The sequence below is a fragment of the Pteropus vampyrus genome, unplaced genomic scaffold (genome assembly GCF_000151845.1).
Source record: "Pteropus vampyrus isolate Shadow unplaced genomic scaffold, Pvam_2.0 Scaffold16, whole genome shotgun sequence".
In the NCBI taxonomy this organism is placed as follows: Eukaryota; Metazoa; Chordata; class Mammalia; order Chiroptera; family Pteropodidae; genus Pteropus; species Pteropus vampyrus.
The window spans coordinates 8,936,821-8,951,314 of NW_011888797.1; the positions used below are offsets into that span (position 1 = coordinate 8,936,821).

Consider the following 14,494-nt stretch of genomic DNA (forward strand, 5'->3'; position numbering starts at 1 on the left):
CTGCAGGGAAGCTGTCTTTTCTAACTAACCTCTTCTAATTTTTTTACAACAACCTTGCCTTTGAGCCAAAATATGACCTAACTTGGGCAGTGATTAAAGTGTTAAAAGAGAATCTCAAGTCCTATTACTACAAATACCTACTAGTCAGTCAAGGTCTGAGAACTGAGGAAAGTCGTCCAGTAATAGTCACTGAAAGGAATAAAAACATGGAGATTATGTTTACTAGGTAATCAGGTTCCAGGTCATCATCCTCATCAGCTACTACCAAACAATGTACCCTACAATCCAGACGCTAATAAGACAATGACAAAGTCATGTCTGAGTCCTTCAGAGTCAATTTCCAATTGGATGATACGAAAGTGGTCTGGGAATTAAAATTACCATCTTGCGTTAAGGTACAGCTCATCTAGGTGAAACGACTGAAATGTTTTTCACTCAGGTAGATTATCTTTAGTTTCTGTTTTTTATGTCAGTGTTCTGCTATTGCTATTGCTATTGCTATTGCTAAGCAGCAGGTTAGAAGAAATATTTAAACCACATGGACATTACAGTGAACCAGATGTTTACTCCGTGATTTTACATTAGGACCTTAGAATTATCTAAAACTCAATGCTGAGATCTGGCCATTGGCACTGAGAATGTTTGTAGTCCTGTAATCACTGTCTGAAGCCTGCTCAGTGACCCTTAGCTTAAAGGTTAGCATTAACCGTCCGTCTGTCCCCCCACCCCACTCCACTATTCCCATTCTTTTCTTCATTCTATTCTTCCATGCCTGCTTTCTGTCTTTTTACTTTTCTGTCCCTTTTAATTTATTTATTTTGCCCTGATCTGATTGCAGATTTGGAAGCAAAAAGCCCAATATCTACAACACAAACAGAACAAAGCAGAAGCTACAACTGTGAAAAGAAAAGCCTCCAGCTCAGAAAGTTCCATGAAAGTAAAAGGTAGTGACCGCATCCCTCTCCTGTTTTTAATTATTTTCCTTAGAGCACTGTCAGTTTTCCTTCCTTACTGAGAAATTGGGAGAGCAGACTATATGAGAAGCAGATCTTAATACCCAGGTATTATTACTGAATATTATACATTGCAAAAACAAAAAAATTAGAAAATGGAAATCAGAAGTCAGGAAACTTTTTCTGTAAAGGGCCAGAGTGTAAATATTTTAGACCTTGTGTATTGTCCATCACATTTTCTTTGTTTTATCTATAACCATTTAAAAATATAAAATTATTCTTGCCTCACAAGCCATACAAAAACAGGTTATGGGCCAGATTTGGCCAACAGTCCATAGTTTTGCTAATGCCTGGTAGAGCTCATAAAAAGGGAAAATCAGGAAAGACATTTTTGTGGTGTTAAAGGCCATAGCAAGCTTGATCTCTTTATTTTGTTTCTGTTCTCAGCTTCCTCTGTGGGAGTACTGTCACCCCAAAAGAAATCCCCGCCCACTACCATGCTGTTACCAGCCTCACCGGCCAAAGCTCCTGAGACAGAGCCCATAGATGTCGCTGCTCATCTCCAGCTGTTGGGAGAGTCCCTCAGCCTCATTGGACACCGCCTGCAGGAAACTGAGGTGAGCACAGCTGTCAGCAGCATGACGCCCGTGAATGACATAATTTGAATCCATTCAGTCCATATATATGCATTGAGCCAACTACTTTATGCTAGATTATGCCAGGTATTCAGGATACAGTTATAAAGAAGATATTTAGTAACAAAAACATCTGAAGATTTAGAATCAAAGTTTACACTAATACCATCCTATTGAAACAGCAGCACAAAATAAATTAGAACACCCTATAACATTTTTTCTAGTTTTATTGAGATATAATTGATATAACCGTGTAACTTATTTTTTAAAAATGCAATGGAAAAAGTACAAATCTCATGGAAGTTTTGATCATTTGTACTTCTAAGACAGTTTGAATTTTTCTGCACATTTCCAGCAATGTCTGGAATAGACAGATTAGATTATAGAGAATTAAGAGTTCCTCTACTTTTTTGAAAATTGGTAGCAAATAGGGAAATTGAGGTTCTCAAGCTCTTCATTACTCTGTACTTTACTTGACTTGTACAGTGTATGTGCCCTAGGGAGATCTTTTAAGCTTCAATTTCAAAATCACTTAACCTGCAAAGCTGTCATGTTCCATTTCTATTACCATATTCAGTTTCTAATCATATTGCCCCCTTGGCTAACTCAGGAGTATAGTATGTCAGTTTTCCTCTGGGTTCTAATAGGAGACTGCAGCAAAGAAATCAGGCTAAGCTGCTAAAACTGTTTTTAAGCGAGAAATCTGTAGGAATATAAAACTGTTCACTTCTATGTGGAAGTTGAATTATTATTCAACAAATAAAATGCCAAAGGCCATAAGAGATAAAGCTGTATCTGAGCTCTTTGGCTAGTTTCAAAAATTTAGCAGGTGTAGAAACAGCTAGAGTACTTTCATGTAGGCTTAGATATTTGAATGGATATAGATATTTCCAGAATAAAATATTATGGAATCCTTATTTATTTTCATAGTTAGACATTCTTATGTTTTCTAAAAAGTTAGAATTAAGCATGGTTTATTATATGCTCTGTCCATACTCTAGATTTTTTCCTCATATGTCCATTTAGTTTAGCAGATAATTTGTTGAGTATCAAGGCATTATTCCACAAACTTGGGGGAGAAGAAAATCTGAATAGCTTCCTAATTAATTCCCGTCATCAGGAAACTTGCAGTCTAATTAGAAAGAGAATAGATACATAATTAGAAAATTAAAAGAAGCCAGCTTCTGTGAGCCTTTGCTATGTTACAGTTCATAGTGACCAAAAAAGGGAAAGAATTTTGCAGAATCTCTAGTCCACTTTTCTTTACATAAGTCTTATTGAGATATAATTCACATACCATAAAGTTCACCTTCTTAAAATGTAGAACTTAGTGGGTTTTAGTATATTCACAGAATTGTGGACTCATTACTAATTCCAGAACATCTTCATTACCCCCAAAAGAAACCCCATACCCATTAGTTGTCATTCCCATTTCCCCCTCTACTTCACTTTTTCCGACTTTAATTATTTGCATATATCCTCAGTTTTACAATTTTCACATATCACTTATACTGTATTGCTTTATATTTTTATGTAAATAAATCTGTCCATGCTTTCAGAATGATATTCTCAATATCATTGTGATGTTATTTTTCTAATATACATCGAAATGGATGTATAGCAAAATAACTTACGTTCACCTATGTGCCACCTGCAATTACATACTATCTTTTAAGGAACATTGACTTTCTATAGTTTGCTGATTTAAAAGATTGACTATCTGAAGTCTAATGAAATTAAGTGACTATTACAAGTCTACATGGTTCCTGCCCTCAACTTACTTATAATCCATTAGGAGAATCGGACATAAAATGTTAGCTATAATTAACTGTAGGGCAAAAGTAATTGCTAACTTTCATGGAAAGCTTACTCAATCAGCTTTGGTTCAGAGTTCTGTGTATGGATTCTTTCATTTAATTCACAGTGCAGCTATGAGAGGCAGAATTTTTATTCCTATTTTACGCAAGAAAATAGTTAAGTAACTAGCTCTGGAGTTCAGCCCACAAATGCTGTAACAGAGGCTTGGATTTGGTGGCTCAAGGTACGTGCTCTTAAACCCTTGCTGTACCGCTTCCCTTGGAGGGGAGAGCTCCTCCTGTACATTGGACAAGGAGTACGAGGGAAGGAAGAATCAGTAGTGGCCTTGAGACTGGGCACTTCTATGAATGGCAGTGACCTTAGCAGAGAAAGGGATGCTAGGATGAGGGGTAGGTTATTTCTCATTACAGCACATTGAAATTGAGAAATATCCAAAATGAGAGACCTAGCAGGCAGCCAGCCAGAAATGCAGTTTTGGCAATGAAGATGTTGGTAATAATAGTAATAATTACTGATACTTTCGAGCCCTTACTGTGTACCAGGCACCATCCAACTACTTTATATCCATCATTCACTTAACCCCCTCCATGCTACAGGTGCTATTAGTACTCTGTTTTACAGGTACAGCGAAGTAAGCAGCTTGAAAAACGAGTGGGACAGCCAGGTTCTGGCCCCAGCAGTCCTGACCCAGAGCTCAGTCTCAGAAAGACTGCTATACGGCCCCACTAGTTGATACATCTTCACAGTACTTGTAGTTGAAGCGGATTATGCAAGAGCTGAGCAGTGGTATTTGCAGCAAGCAATCTTATTTCTTCTCTCTTTGAATCAAAGATATAAACAATATGAATTGTACAAGTAGTTAAAATTTGAAAGGAACCATATTTACTTCTTTTTGAGAGTGAATAACAACCCAGAAAAGTACTGTCATCAGCTTTCAAAAGCCACATGTGTGCATGCTTATATTAAATGTTAACATGTAGGACTGTAGAATTCTCAGTTACCACATTTGAGCTATATTTGTTGCAAAGAAAAATACTTTTGCATATTTGATCCCCACAAATCTTCCCAGCAGCTCTCTGAAGTAGGTAAGGCATTTTTTACTATTCCTTAGGGGTTTTTTTTGTTTAACTATTCGTGACTAATCCAAGGTCACATAGAAGATAAGATGGGTAAGGAATATAGAAAAGAAACCTGGGAATGTATCATAAAAGTTTTCTTTTTAAACAACTACAGACTTCTCAAAGCAGATCCCTCCCATATCTGCTACTAGTTTCATAGAACTGCCTAAGGCTTAAAGAACCACGTGAGGAGGTCAGCCACACGTGGAGGGAGCATCAGGGGTGTGATTCGAGCTACAGCTCACTCTCCTTAACGTTCTCCGTTTCAGGGTATGGTGGCTGTGTCTGGCAGTTTGTCAGTGCTTCTGGATTCTATTATCTGTGCGCTTGGCCCCTTGGCATGTCTGACCACACAACTACCTGAATTGAATGGCTGTCCCAAACAGGTCTTGGTGAGTTTTCCTTGTTCTTGGATTTTAGGGGCCAGACCCCTTGGGAGCCAGAGAGGCCCTGCCTTGATGAGCCCTATCAGGCACAAAGCCATAGGTTTCCTGGCACGACACATAGGCTCCCTTCATATATCAGCCCAGGAACACGGTACTGTATTGTTGAATGCATGCCATGCTTTCAGTGAAACTCGAAAACATGCCATTTCCTAAAATAGTCCTTTGGAGAGAAGCATTCTAGCCCTTAAATGCAACTCCTGTGTTTCCTGTTCGCTCTTCCACACGCAAAGAAAGTGCAGGAGTCCTCTGCCCCTTTTTTACTGGGATAATTGGGAAAAGTCAGCAGAAAAGCTCCTAGCATAACACACGTCAGGGTGCCATCTTCATTCCGATTTTTCTTTCTCATCTCTCTCCCCTGAACAGAGAAATATGTGTCAGGGAGCTAAGGTATAGTACTCTTCAACTGAACCTTTTTCTCGTGTTTTGCAGTCAAACACTCTAGACAACATTGCTTACATCATGCCTGGACTGTGACAGCAAAGAATCCTGGGACAGAAACCTTATCCTACCCCATTGCTGGTTTGTGTATATATGGCTGTTCCAGATCCCTTCACTGGCCCCTGGGTGTAGGTTTTAAATTTTTATATACATACATATATATATATAATGTACAATATATACATAGGACTGTAACTACTCTGCTTTTAATAATTTTATGAAATGGCAAAGGTTTAGCCAAGAGGAAAACTTGGCATGAATATAGGCTTGGGATTTTTTTCTCCTGTGGTGGATAAATCTGCCTTAAAAATCAATGTAACTTAGGGGCTGGGGGCTTGTTCTGGGTGCCAAGTGCATCTCTTTATGGACAGCTAAAATGTGATTTTTTTCCAAACTCACTTGTACCTCCAGACCCATCTCTGACCATTTGCCTTACCTGTCTTACAGTCTGAAATGTAATAGGAAAGATTATGGGAAAAGGCCAGTTGACTGAAAGTGCAAAGCCTTTCAACTTGAAGCGACCCAGGTGGGAGGTGATAAAACCATTCCCATCTTAGAATTATTGCAGCGGCTTAGGTAAACTTGGTAGGGGGTTCATTCCAATTCCTGCTATATAGGTGTCCATGTCTCGAAAATTATTGTAATCATTGGTACCATTGGCAGCCTCAGGAGGGGCTGAGTTCGTGAGCCCTGGCAGCTCCGTGGAGAGGGCAAAGCTGTCAGTGCCACCAGCTGAACTGCATGTATTGTAAGCTGACCCAGAATCTTTGGTCTGCAGAACGAAGGGCTAGTATCTTCCATTGGCAGCATTTGCTTAGCCACCAGGTCCTCACAGGTTCTGCTGCTTCACTACTTGGTGGTTGTGGAAGATGAACTTTGCCCAGCGGGATTCTTGGGTTCATCTTATCGGCCCCCCTGGTGGGCAGATACACAGTGTTCTGCATTCCACACATAAGTGAATTGCAAAAAACGTACTCGATTCTCATGCAGGTTTATTTATGTACGTGTGTGAATGTGTGTTTTAATTATGTGTATTTAACTCTTTAAAATCTCTTAGATTTTAATTTATCCTGTAAATTTCTGTATATATAATTTAATAACAAAAGCCTCCACCAGCAACAGCATGTGGAAGATACAGATTTGTTTTTCTTCCTCCCTTCCTTTCTCTGGCCTCCTCTGAAAACTCCAAATCATTTACATTTTAAGGTATCGTGCCTGAAAAAGGAATTATTATGTCAGGATTCTAATTCTTTATAATTCAATAATGTCAAGAAAGTAAAATAAAAAGGAATGTTTCCATTCCCAGCTGCCCTTATTTCCAAAGAACCAGACTTTTGCTTCCTAGTTCCAAAGAAGACAGTTGAGCGTGTCAGGGTCGTTTTTACATGTGGTGTGAGATTCCCTGCCAAAACCCAGCTCTGAGCTAACTGCTTTCCTCCCCGGGCCTGGACGGAGCTCCAAGCATCAGAGTAGACCTTTGAGGACAGTGCAGCCAGCCTGCATCCTCCCCTTCTCCCCTCTGGTGTGGTCACGGGGCTGTGTTTCATAAAGGTGTTCTGGCTGCTGAATGTCTTTCTCAGCTCAGAGAAGTTTTGAGATTTAATTGGGGAAACAGAAGGAAACAGGAATGTTTGGAAACCAAAATCAAGAACAGAAATCTTGTTTTGATTTCGTGTTGTTAGAACCTGTACCACGCCTCATCTGTACCCATGGAGGTTTCCTGTTTGACACAGGGTATGAAGGAAGACATGGATTAGTACCGAAAGAAGTCAGTCCTGCCATTGTCATTTGTACACATTAATGACATCCTGATGAGGACCTGCTTTTTGTTTGTTTTCCTTTAAAATCCAGTCCTATTGTATTTGTATTTAAAAATTTGTATACATTTGTATGATAATCCGTACCTTGTGGTATTTGGTACTATTAGAGGAAAAACTTTGGATTCAGACCTTCTTGCAGTTTTATATCATTGTTTTATTTTGTTTTTTTAAATAAAATCTAGTGGTTTGATCCAAATTCCATTACAGTTGTATAAAGATATAAAATTTTGTACTTATATTATTAAAAATCACATTTTTAATATTTATAGTCCAGTCTCAGCTATCTTTTCCCTGCTGCCAACCAAAGTTGCTTCAAAATTATAAAATCTGTCTGTTTTTCACATTATAGCCTATGATAATTTTCTTAAAAAGAGGAATTCATCTGGAATAGAGGTCAAGTTTCTGATCTTAACCCTGAACAAGCCCAATCCCGTCTGATCTCAGAAGCTAAACAGGGTCAGGCCTGGTTAGTACTTAGATGGGAGACCACCTAAGAAGACCAGGCATAAAAAATAAAAAAATAAGGGATTGTAAGCTGACAAGGTCCTTGCAATCTGTGAGGTCAACCAAGGGTTGCCTCTCCTAAAAAAAAAAAAAAAAAAGTTTCTGATCTTAGCCATTTTCCTAACATACATCTTGCTTTGTTTCTGTTAACTTTTAAGTGTTCTCTTTTGCAGACTGCAAACCCAGTGACTGATAAGTGTAGCTCTGTTCATTGGCAAATAAAATTATATGTACATTACGGTGTTTCCTTAAGAAAATATCACTCTTGGTAAGGTTCACATCTGAATTATGCTTAAATATATTTCATGCTGTTTCAGTAGTGTCCTGACTTAGTGATATTGGATAAGTCACTTTATAAGTGTCCAAAGTCCCATCTGTAAAAACAGATTTAACGTCGCTTCCCTGTCTCCACGCCGGAAGCCAGGCAGCCTGATGTGAACATTTAGTAATACTGGGAACATTTAATATATGGAAATTTGACCTTTTTCAAGGTAAATGTTTCAGTGCAAACACAAGGTGTTAATAGACATAGTGAAATATGATTGAAAGGCTAACTTCTCATGGAGAGGTAGCAAGAAAGCCATATTATAGAGAGTGATTTGCATGTTTTATCTCACTTAATCCTCTCAAAAGCTCTATAAGTATTATCCCCCTCTACAAATGAGACAGATGCAGAAAGGTTTTCTTAAGGTTATACAGCTAGTAAATGGCAAAGCAGACCCAAAGCCACTTCAAAGTTCAATCTTATACGTAATTCATCAGACTCTTTCTCCATTACCTACACTACTGAGCAAATGTGATTGTAGGAAAACTATCAGACTTTTCCATTGTTCAGATGTCCTTTTGTCCTACCTGGAAGGCCTCACTTCTTGTCATACTACTGTCTTTAAACTTTGTTGGCAAAGTATCTTGATTTTTGTCTAACAGTACGTACCTAAAGGATATAAGAGGTTATGTTACACTTATGCAGTATGTCCATTTAAAGGGAGGTAAACATTTTTACCTTCAGGAAGGCATTTGATATTAATATCGCTAAAACAAAGGGAAATTTTAAAACACTTTTTACTAAATGAGTTTGTTTCTTGTTAGCACTTTAAAAAGCTTTAAAACATCAGTTTTGTACTGTATTTAATATTTGCCATTTATATTCCTATCAACAAAATCCACACACTTCTAATTGAATAGCTATATAGTATGCTGTTTGCATGGAGTCAACATGATTCCACTCCAAGTTAGGGGGCGGGGGTATGTGGGTTGTTTCTGCCTTTTTACTATGAAGAATAAAACTTACGGCTGTTTTATTCTTGGCAGTAAAGCTAAGATCTTCTGCCCATAATCACTCTAAACCAGAGTGATGCAGGAAGGCAAGAACTTCTGGTAAGTCACCACCCAAACTAATGGAAGAATCCAAAGGAAGTTCATGCTAAATAAACTCCATATAACCAAGCAATATTCTTAAATGAAAAGTATGGGTAGTACCTGACATGAAGAGCATCCTAAATGTACACGGACATCCTAAATGTCCAAATACCATTAGTGAAAGGTAGACTGATTTAAATTTTCTTATGTTACTCATTGTGCTACAGTGGACAGCAAAATAGACATAGTATCCCAGCCTTCATGGAGCATCTAGACTAGCTGGAGGAAGGGCATTTATTAACAAGTCTCGTGCACTTCAAAGCACAGGAGTACCTGACTTCCGTAAAGGTTTTATATTGTGCAGTGAAGATAACAGCCCTCAAACAGGCTGACACATCTGTTAAACAGGTTAACACAGAGAAGTGCTTTAAGTTCTAATTTAGGTTTTCCGTCCTTAAATTTGTGCAGTCAATTTACCAGCCTTACAAATTTAAGAATCACAAACATCATGATCAATAAATAGTAAAGCCTCAAAAACTACCAAAGCAGAAGTTATTGTATCTTTTGGAGTGCATATCATTAGAAGAAAAACCAATACAGCAGGTATCTAATGTGCAAGTGACATATCTGAAACATGCCGCGACAGGAAAGCTAAAGGAGATAGAATTACAAAGCTGGGGAAGGCTTTTGGGTTAATTCATAACTTGAGGTACACAGCTGTACTTCAGGGACCCCAGAAACTCCTTGAAGCTAAATTGTGCCTCTGCCTTTTCTCTTCAGAGAGGCTCGTGGCTTCAAATTCTCAGAGGAGCCTGTGTCCTAAAAAAAGAAAAGTTGAGTCCTTGATCTAATTCCAGCATCCAGAGAAAATAGATGCTCACTGTTTGAATCACACAGTAAATGAATGGCAGAGATGGGTCCCAAACCCTACTCGTGACTACATCTATATGCTTTGTTCTACCTTGGAGTCTACGCCGTCCCAAGTTGCAATTCGCTGAGTTGGTTCTCAGTGTCCAGGGGTCTCAAACCCCTGGATCTCCGACCTCAGAGAGGAAGAGTCCTGTCAGTGCAGGGAGACAACAGGCTAGAGAGGCTGTCAACCTAAGCGGTGGGTGTATAGTCAAAAGAGTAAGTCCCAAAGGCTAAGACACTTCAGAGTGACAGCTGTAGTCTGAGCTTGCTCTGTAACCTTACCCAAGCCATTTCTGTGGTCCAAGATCCGGTTTTCCCGGCGTGTTAAGAAATTGCTAGGCCACGCCCCTAAGCCTTAAAAAATCGTTGAGGGCGTGGCTTAGAGGCCCACGTCCTCCCCCATGCCCCCTACCGGGCTACGTCGTGCGTGACGTCCGCCGACGCTGAGTAAGCCGAAGTGAGGTCACCGCCCTCCGCCTCGGGGCGCCCGACCCTCCACGTCAGGGGCGGGGCCAGCGGGCAAGCTCCAGACTCCCTCCGCCCCGCCCCCACCGGCGCCACCTCGCGGACCATCCGGCGAGTCACGTGACGGATCGGCAGCGCTGGCGGTTGTTGTCAGCTGATTCCACGGGTTGGTGGCAGCAGCAGCAGCCGCAACCATGGACTTTCTCCTAGGGAACCCGTTCAGCTCTCCGGTGGGACAGCGCATCGGTGAGTCCCTGGAGCCTCGGCCAGCCCCGGCGCAGGGCTCTGCCCCCCCTGGGGCGCCCCTCGGTCCCCACTTACACACCACAGGGAGGCAAGGAAGGGGAACGAGGTTGGCGCTTCTCTCCCCTACCTGGCCCCGCCCAGTCTCCCGCCCATCTTGATTGACAAAATTTGTGGTCCACGAGGAAGCCTTGGATTGTGATGGATGTCTATGGTAGCCAATAGGCAAAGACAGAGGGCGGGTCCGTCCGCAGCATAGCCTATGTGCGGCTGTTGGGGTCGCGAATCCATAAAGTTTAGAGGGTTAAAGGGGCTGCGTGGTTTTGCAGTCCTTGAGCTCCTCTTCTATTTCCCTCGTCTCCTCTCCACTTCGGGTTGCGCCGCCTGGGCTCCTGTCATCTGTCTTGCGGGGCCCTCCGGACACGGATACCTGAGAAGGGCTAGAAGTTCATTCTCCCAGGATCAGAGACTAGAGCTTGGCGTCTGGGCGGCGACCTGCGGGGTGGGGGTCAAGGAACCCTGCCTCCCCCGGGCCCCGCCTTACACTGGGAACCTGCTTGACCCAGGTGGCCAGCTTTAGAGACCAAGGTCTCAGAACGAACCTTCTCTTGGCAGCCCTCACCCACCAGCATCAGCTCGGCCGCGTAGAGTGTCCGATGCTCTGAGCTGCGGGCGATCCTAGTAAGCACTTGATTGGGCCTCTCGCGTTTATCAGTAGATGAGACAGCCGAGTCCTCTGGCCAGAGACCCCGGCTTACTCAGAGCCCAGATCTGACTCTTGCTCCGTGTTGATGGGAGACTTACTAGTTCTTTAACGCTGTTTCTCTGTGCTGAGGTTTCTTCACCTATAATTAGGGGACAACAAAGGCCCCTAATTCCATGGGGTTGTTGCGAAGATTAATCTCGTTAATAAAGTACTTAAAACAGTGCCTGGCACATGGCCAATGCTATATACAAGAAAGCGGTAATATTTATTGTCAGTGTTACTGAGCTAGGACCCAGTGAGTCTCGGGCGTCCCTGCGAATGGCTGGGCAGTAGGTCTCACAGGGCCTCACTCCTGCGCACACCAGCACGCCATGGGAGGAACCACATAGCTAACACTTCTGCGACAGTCTGGCAGTGCCTCCTTCTTGCATGAGGAAACTGCAGGTAGTACTAAGAAATTCTCTCTTCATCATTTTCGTGGTGGTTTTTAGCCTGAGGGCCTGACTGGGAAAATTGTATCTTTTAGACAAGACATTCTTTCCATTCTTAATATCTCGGAAGCCAAACCTAACAAGTCTGTCGACCAGTTCAGTGTCGTAATTGCCACGGTGTCTGTTTGTGGCTCTTCCGAAGTTTTGTAATCAAATCTCTCTGAAAGGGGTGTGGCAGAGGGTTTACACACCAGGAAGCTCCTGGACCAGCTCAGGACGACCATCGACCATCGGCCATCGACCAGCTCCCACCCCACCCCCAACCCCTACCTTCCCCACATAACACACACAGAGACTGAACACACACACATACTCCCCAGTGAGTCATTGTTTTGGAGCTGAAAAGAGAAGGCGGCTCTTCTTTCATCTTTATTTCTCCAACTACAGATACCAGTGCTTTGGTCACATGCCAAGTTTGAGACTTACTACTTAAAAAAAAACAAAAACAAAAAACTCTGTCTTTCTAAGTCAACCACGTATTCTTAAGGCTTCCTAGAAAAGCTCACCTGGGCTCTAGGCCTTAGATGGTCAAAGAAAACAGCTTTTTTTTTTTTTTTTTTTATCCTGAAAGGTTGCCTACCTTCGGCAAGAAATATTTTGTCCAAAGAAAATGCTGCTAAATCGTAATACCTTAGCGCAAACCAAGTTTTACTACTGGAAGGATCCTTACCCTGGGGCTCTTCAAACCCAGGGTTCTCATCTGAATCCCCCAGAGGTCTCATTTCTCACAGGAGATGAGGCCCAGTGAGAGGAGGCTGGAGACTATGACTGCTTTCACCCAGGACCCCAGTAATGATCAGAAAGCGGAGATGAACTTCCCAGAGCCCCTGAAATTTAGAGCAGAAATTAAATGAAGACTATCTGCCATTTGAGTTGATGCCCTCAGGATTTCATATGTTTCTTTTAGACAAAGGCAGAAGTACCACTGATTGGCTGTGATTATTGATGACGCAGTATTAGCTGCTTGTATTTCTGTAAACTACAGGAGTAATCTCTCCCCAAGCCTGCCGGCTCCACCCCTTGTTAAGGGTAGAGCCCCATAGAGTTGGCATCCTGAGCACAACAGGTTCTAACGGTGTTCTCAGAGTTCTCATCCACCCCCCACACACACACCTTGGTGCTGCTCCCTCTGCCTGGGCTCCCTGCTCCTGTGCGCATCCTTCAAAACCCCAGGCATCGTCACCTCCCCAAGGCCTTCTCTGACTCCTTCAGGTCCAGCTATTGCTTTCGTGCTCTCCAGTCACCCTAGCTCCCTGGCCTCTTTCACCGCCTTTGGGCTCTGAGCCTCTGCTTCTCCATCCACTTCTGGATGGAGTGGCAGTTACAACAGCATCCGCTTCTAGGCGGTTGTGAGAACGAAGTGGGGTACTCCCTGGAGAGTGCCTGACACATTGTGAATGTGTGTGAAACAGTAGCTCTTGCCGTCACCATCATTTGTATCGTTTCCACCATCATCACACAAATAGAGCGCTGTCCTATTCTGTTAGTAGTTGTGCACGCGTATCTTCCCAGCTAGACTGGACTTCTTGCGAGCAGAGACTGTACCTTACTCATCCAGACCCGCGGCACCTAACACGATGCCTGGCTCCTAGTAGGAGGGGAGAAAGGAGAAAAGGAAAGTGACAGTTTGTGCTCCAGTGCCAGGTGCCATGCTAGTCTCCTAGGTATGGTGGCCCTATGAGATCTGGCTTTTTTTTCCCCATATCACCAAAAGTAGATGCGAGGGAAGGTATCACTGCGGAAGGTCTCACAGCTCATCAGGGTTGGAATCTGGACGCAGAGCCCGGCTCCTGGCTGCCTCTGGCTGACCAGTACTTAGTTTGAATTTGCATTACTCCCACGCTCCAGGGTTCCTGGCCACCCACAGACAAGCTTTTCTGACTCTGACTCAGACTTCCAGATCACTCATCCTCTCTGTGAGTAGGAGCGCTTCCCAGGGGCAGCAGCCTGGGGCCACGAGTGTCTCAGAGAATTAGTGCAAGGCGGTGTTGACACAGCCCTCTCCTTCCAAGGATTTCAGAACTCTTTCTGGATTTTCACCGAAGATACATCTTACCGGCTGCATTTATAGACAAACGTCAGAAGGCAGCCCAAGAATCCGTTTTCCATTTCTGGCTGTCAGCTCACCCCAGCACTTTGAGCCAGAGACCCAACTGACTCTTGAAAGCAAGTGGCAAACCAGCAGAGACTGTCAATGTGGGCAGCCCTGGGGACCGGGCCCCCACTGGTTGGGGCGGAGGTGGCCAGATGTGACAGGAGAAGCACTCAGAGCCTAAGGCTGAGCCCTCGGGCGGAATGGAGAGAGGGGAGAGGTGAGGGAGAGCTGCCCTGGGATCCACGAAGCCCTCCAGGCCACTTGAAGGAATCGAGGAGGAGAGACACCTCGGGCCCTCTGGGGTGTCATTTCAGGGGTGATGAGCTAGAAACCAACTGGACGCTCAAGCAGAGTTGTCGAGGGGCCACAAGGCTGGAAGGCAGGGGCCCTGGGTCCAGCTCCAGCTCTGTTCCTAACTGCATCATCTTTCCTCTGCGCTGCCTGTGCCCTTATCTGTTTTCCGCTGGTTTCTAGAGGGCCAGTGAGGAATA

The 14,494-nt window shown here is 43.1% G+C and overlaps 2 protein-coding genes across 3 annotated transcripts in view; both read left to right on the plus strand.

Moving 5' to 3' along the window:
- Positions 1-7,494, plus strand: part of HMGXB4 (HMG-box containing 4) — a 31,006-nt gene extending 23,512 nt beyond the window's left edge. Inside the window, exons 7-11 of the mRNA XM_011354432.2 lie at positions 689-695; positions 833-944; positions 1,401-1,570; positions 4,794-4,916; positions 5,400-7,494. Of these exons, the coding sequence (XP_011352734.1) occupies positions 689-695; positions 833-944; positions 1,401-1,570; positions 4,794-4,916; positions 5,400-5,444 (457 nt within the window). The 3' untranslated portion in view covers positions 5,445-7,494. The remainder of the gene's footprint in view (positions 1-688; positions 696-832; positions 945-1,400; positions 1,571-4,793; positions 4,917-5,399) is intronic.
- A 3,004-nt stretch (positions 7,495-10,498) lies between these two features.
- TOM1 (target of myb1 membrane trafficking protein) overlaps positions 10,499-14,494 on the plus strand; it is a 44,870-nt gene continuing 40,874 nt past the window's right edge. The window contains exon 1 of one of the 2 annotated variants that reach the window (XM_023527354.1): positions 10,499-10,714. In XM_023527354.1, the coding sequence (XP_023383122.1) occupies positions 10,663-10,714 (52 nt within the window). In that variant the 5' untranslated portion in view covers positions 10,499-10,662. The remainder of the gene's footprint in view (positions 10,715-14,494) is intronic. The other variant, XM_011387191.2, reaches the window with a different exon arrangement.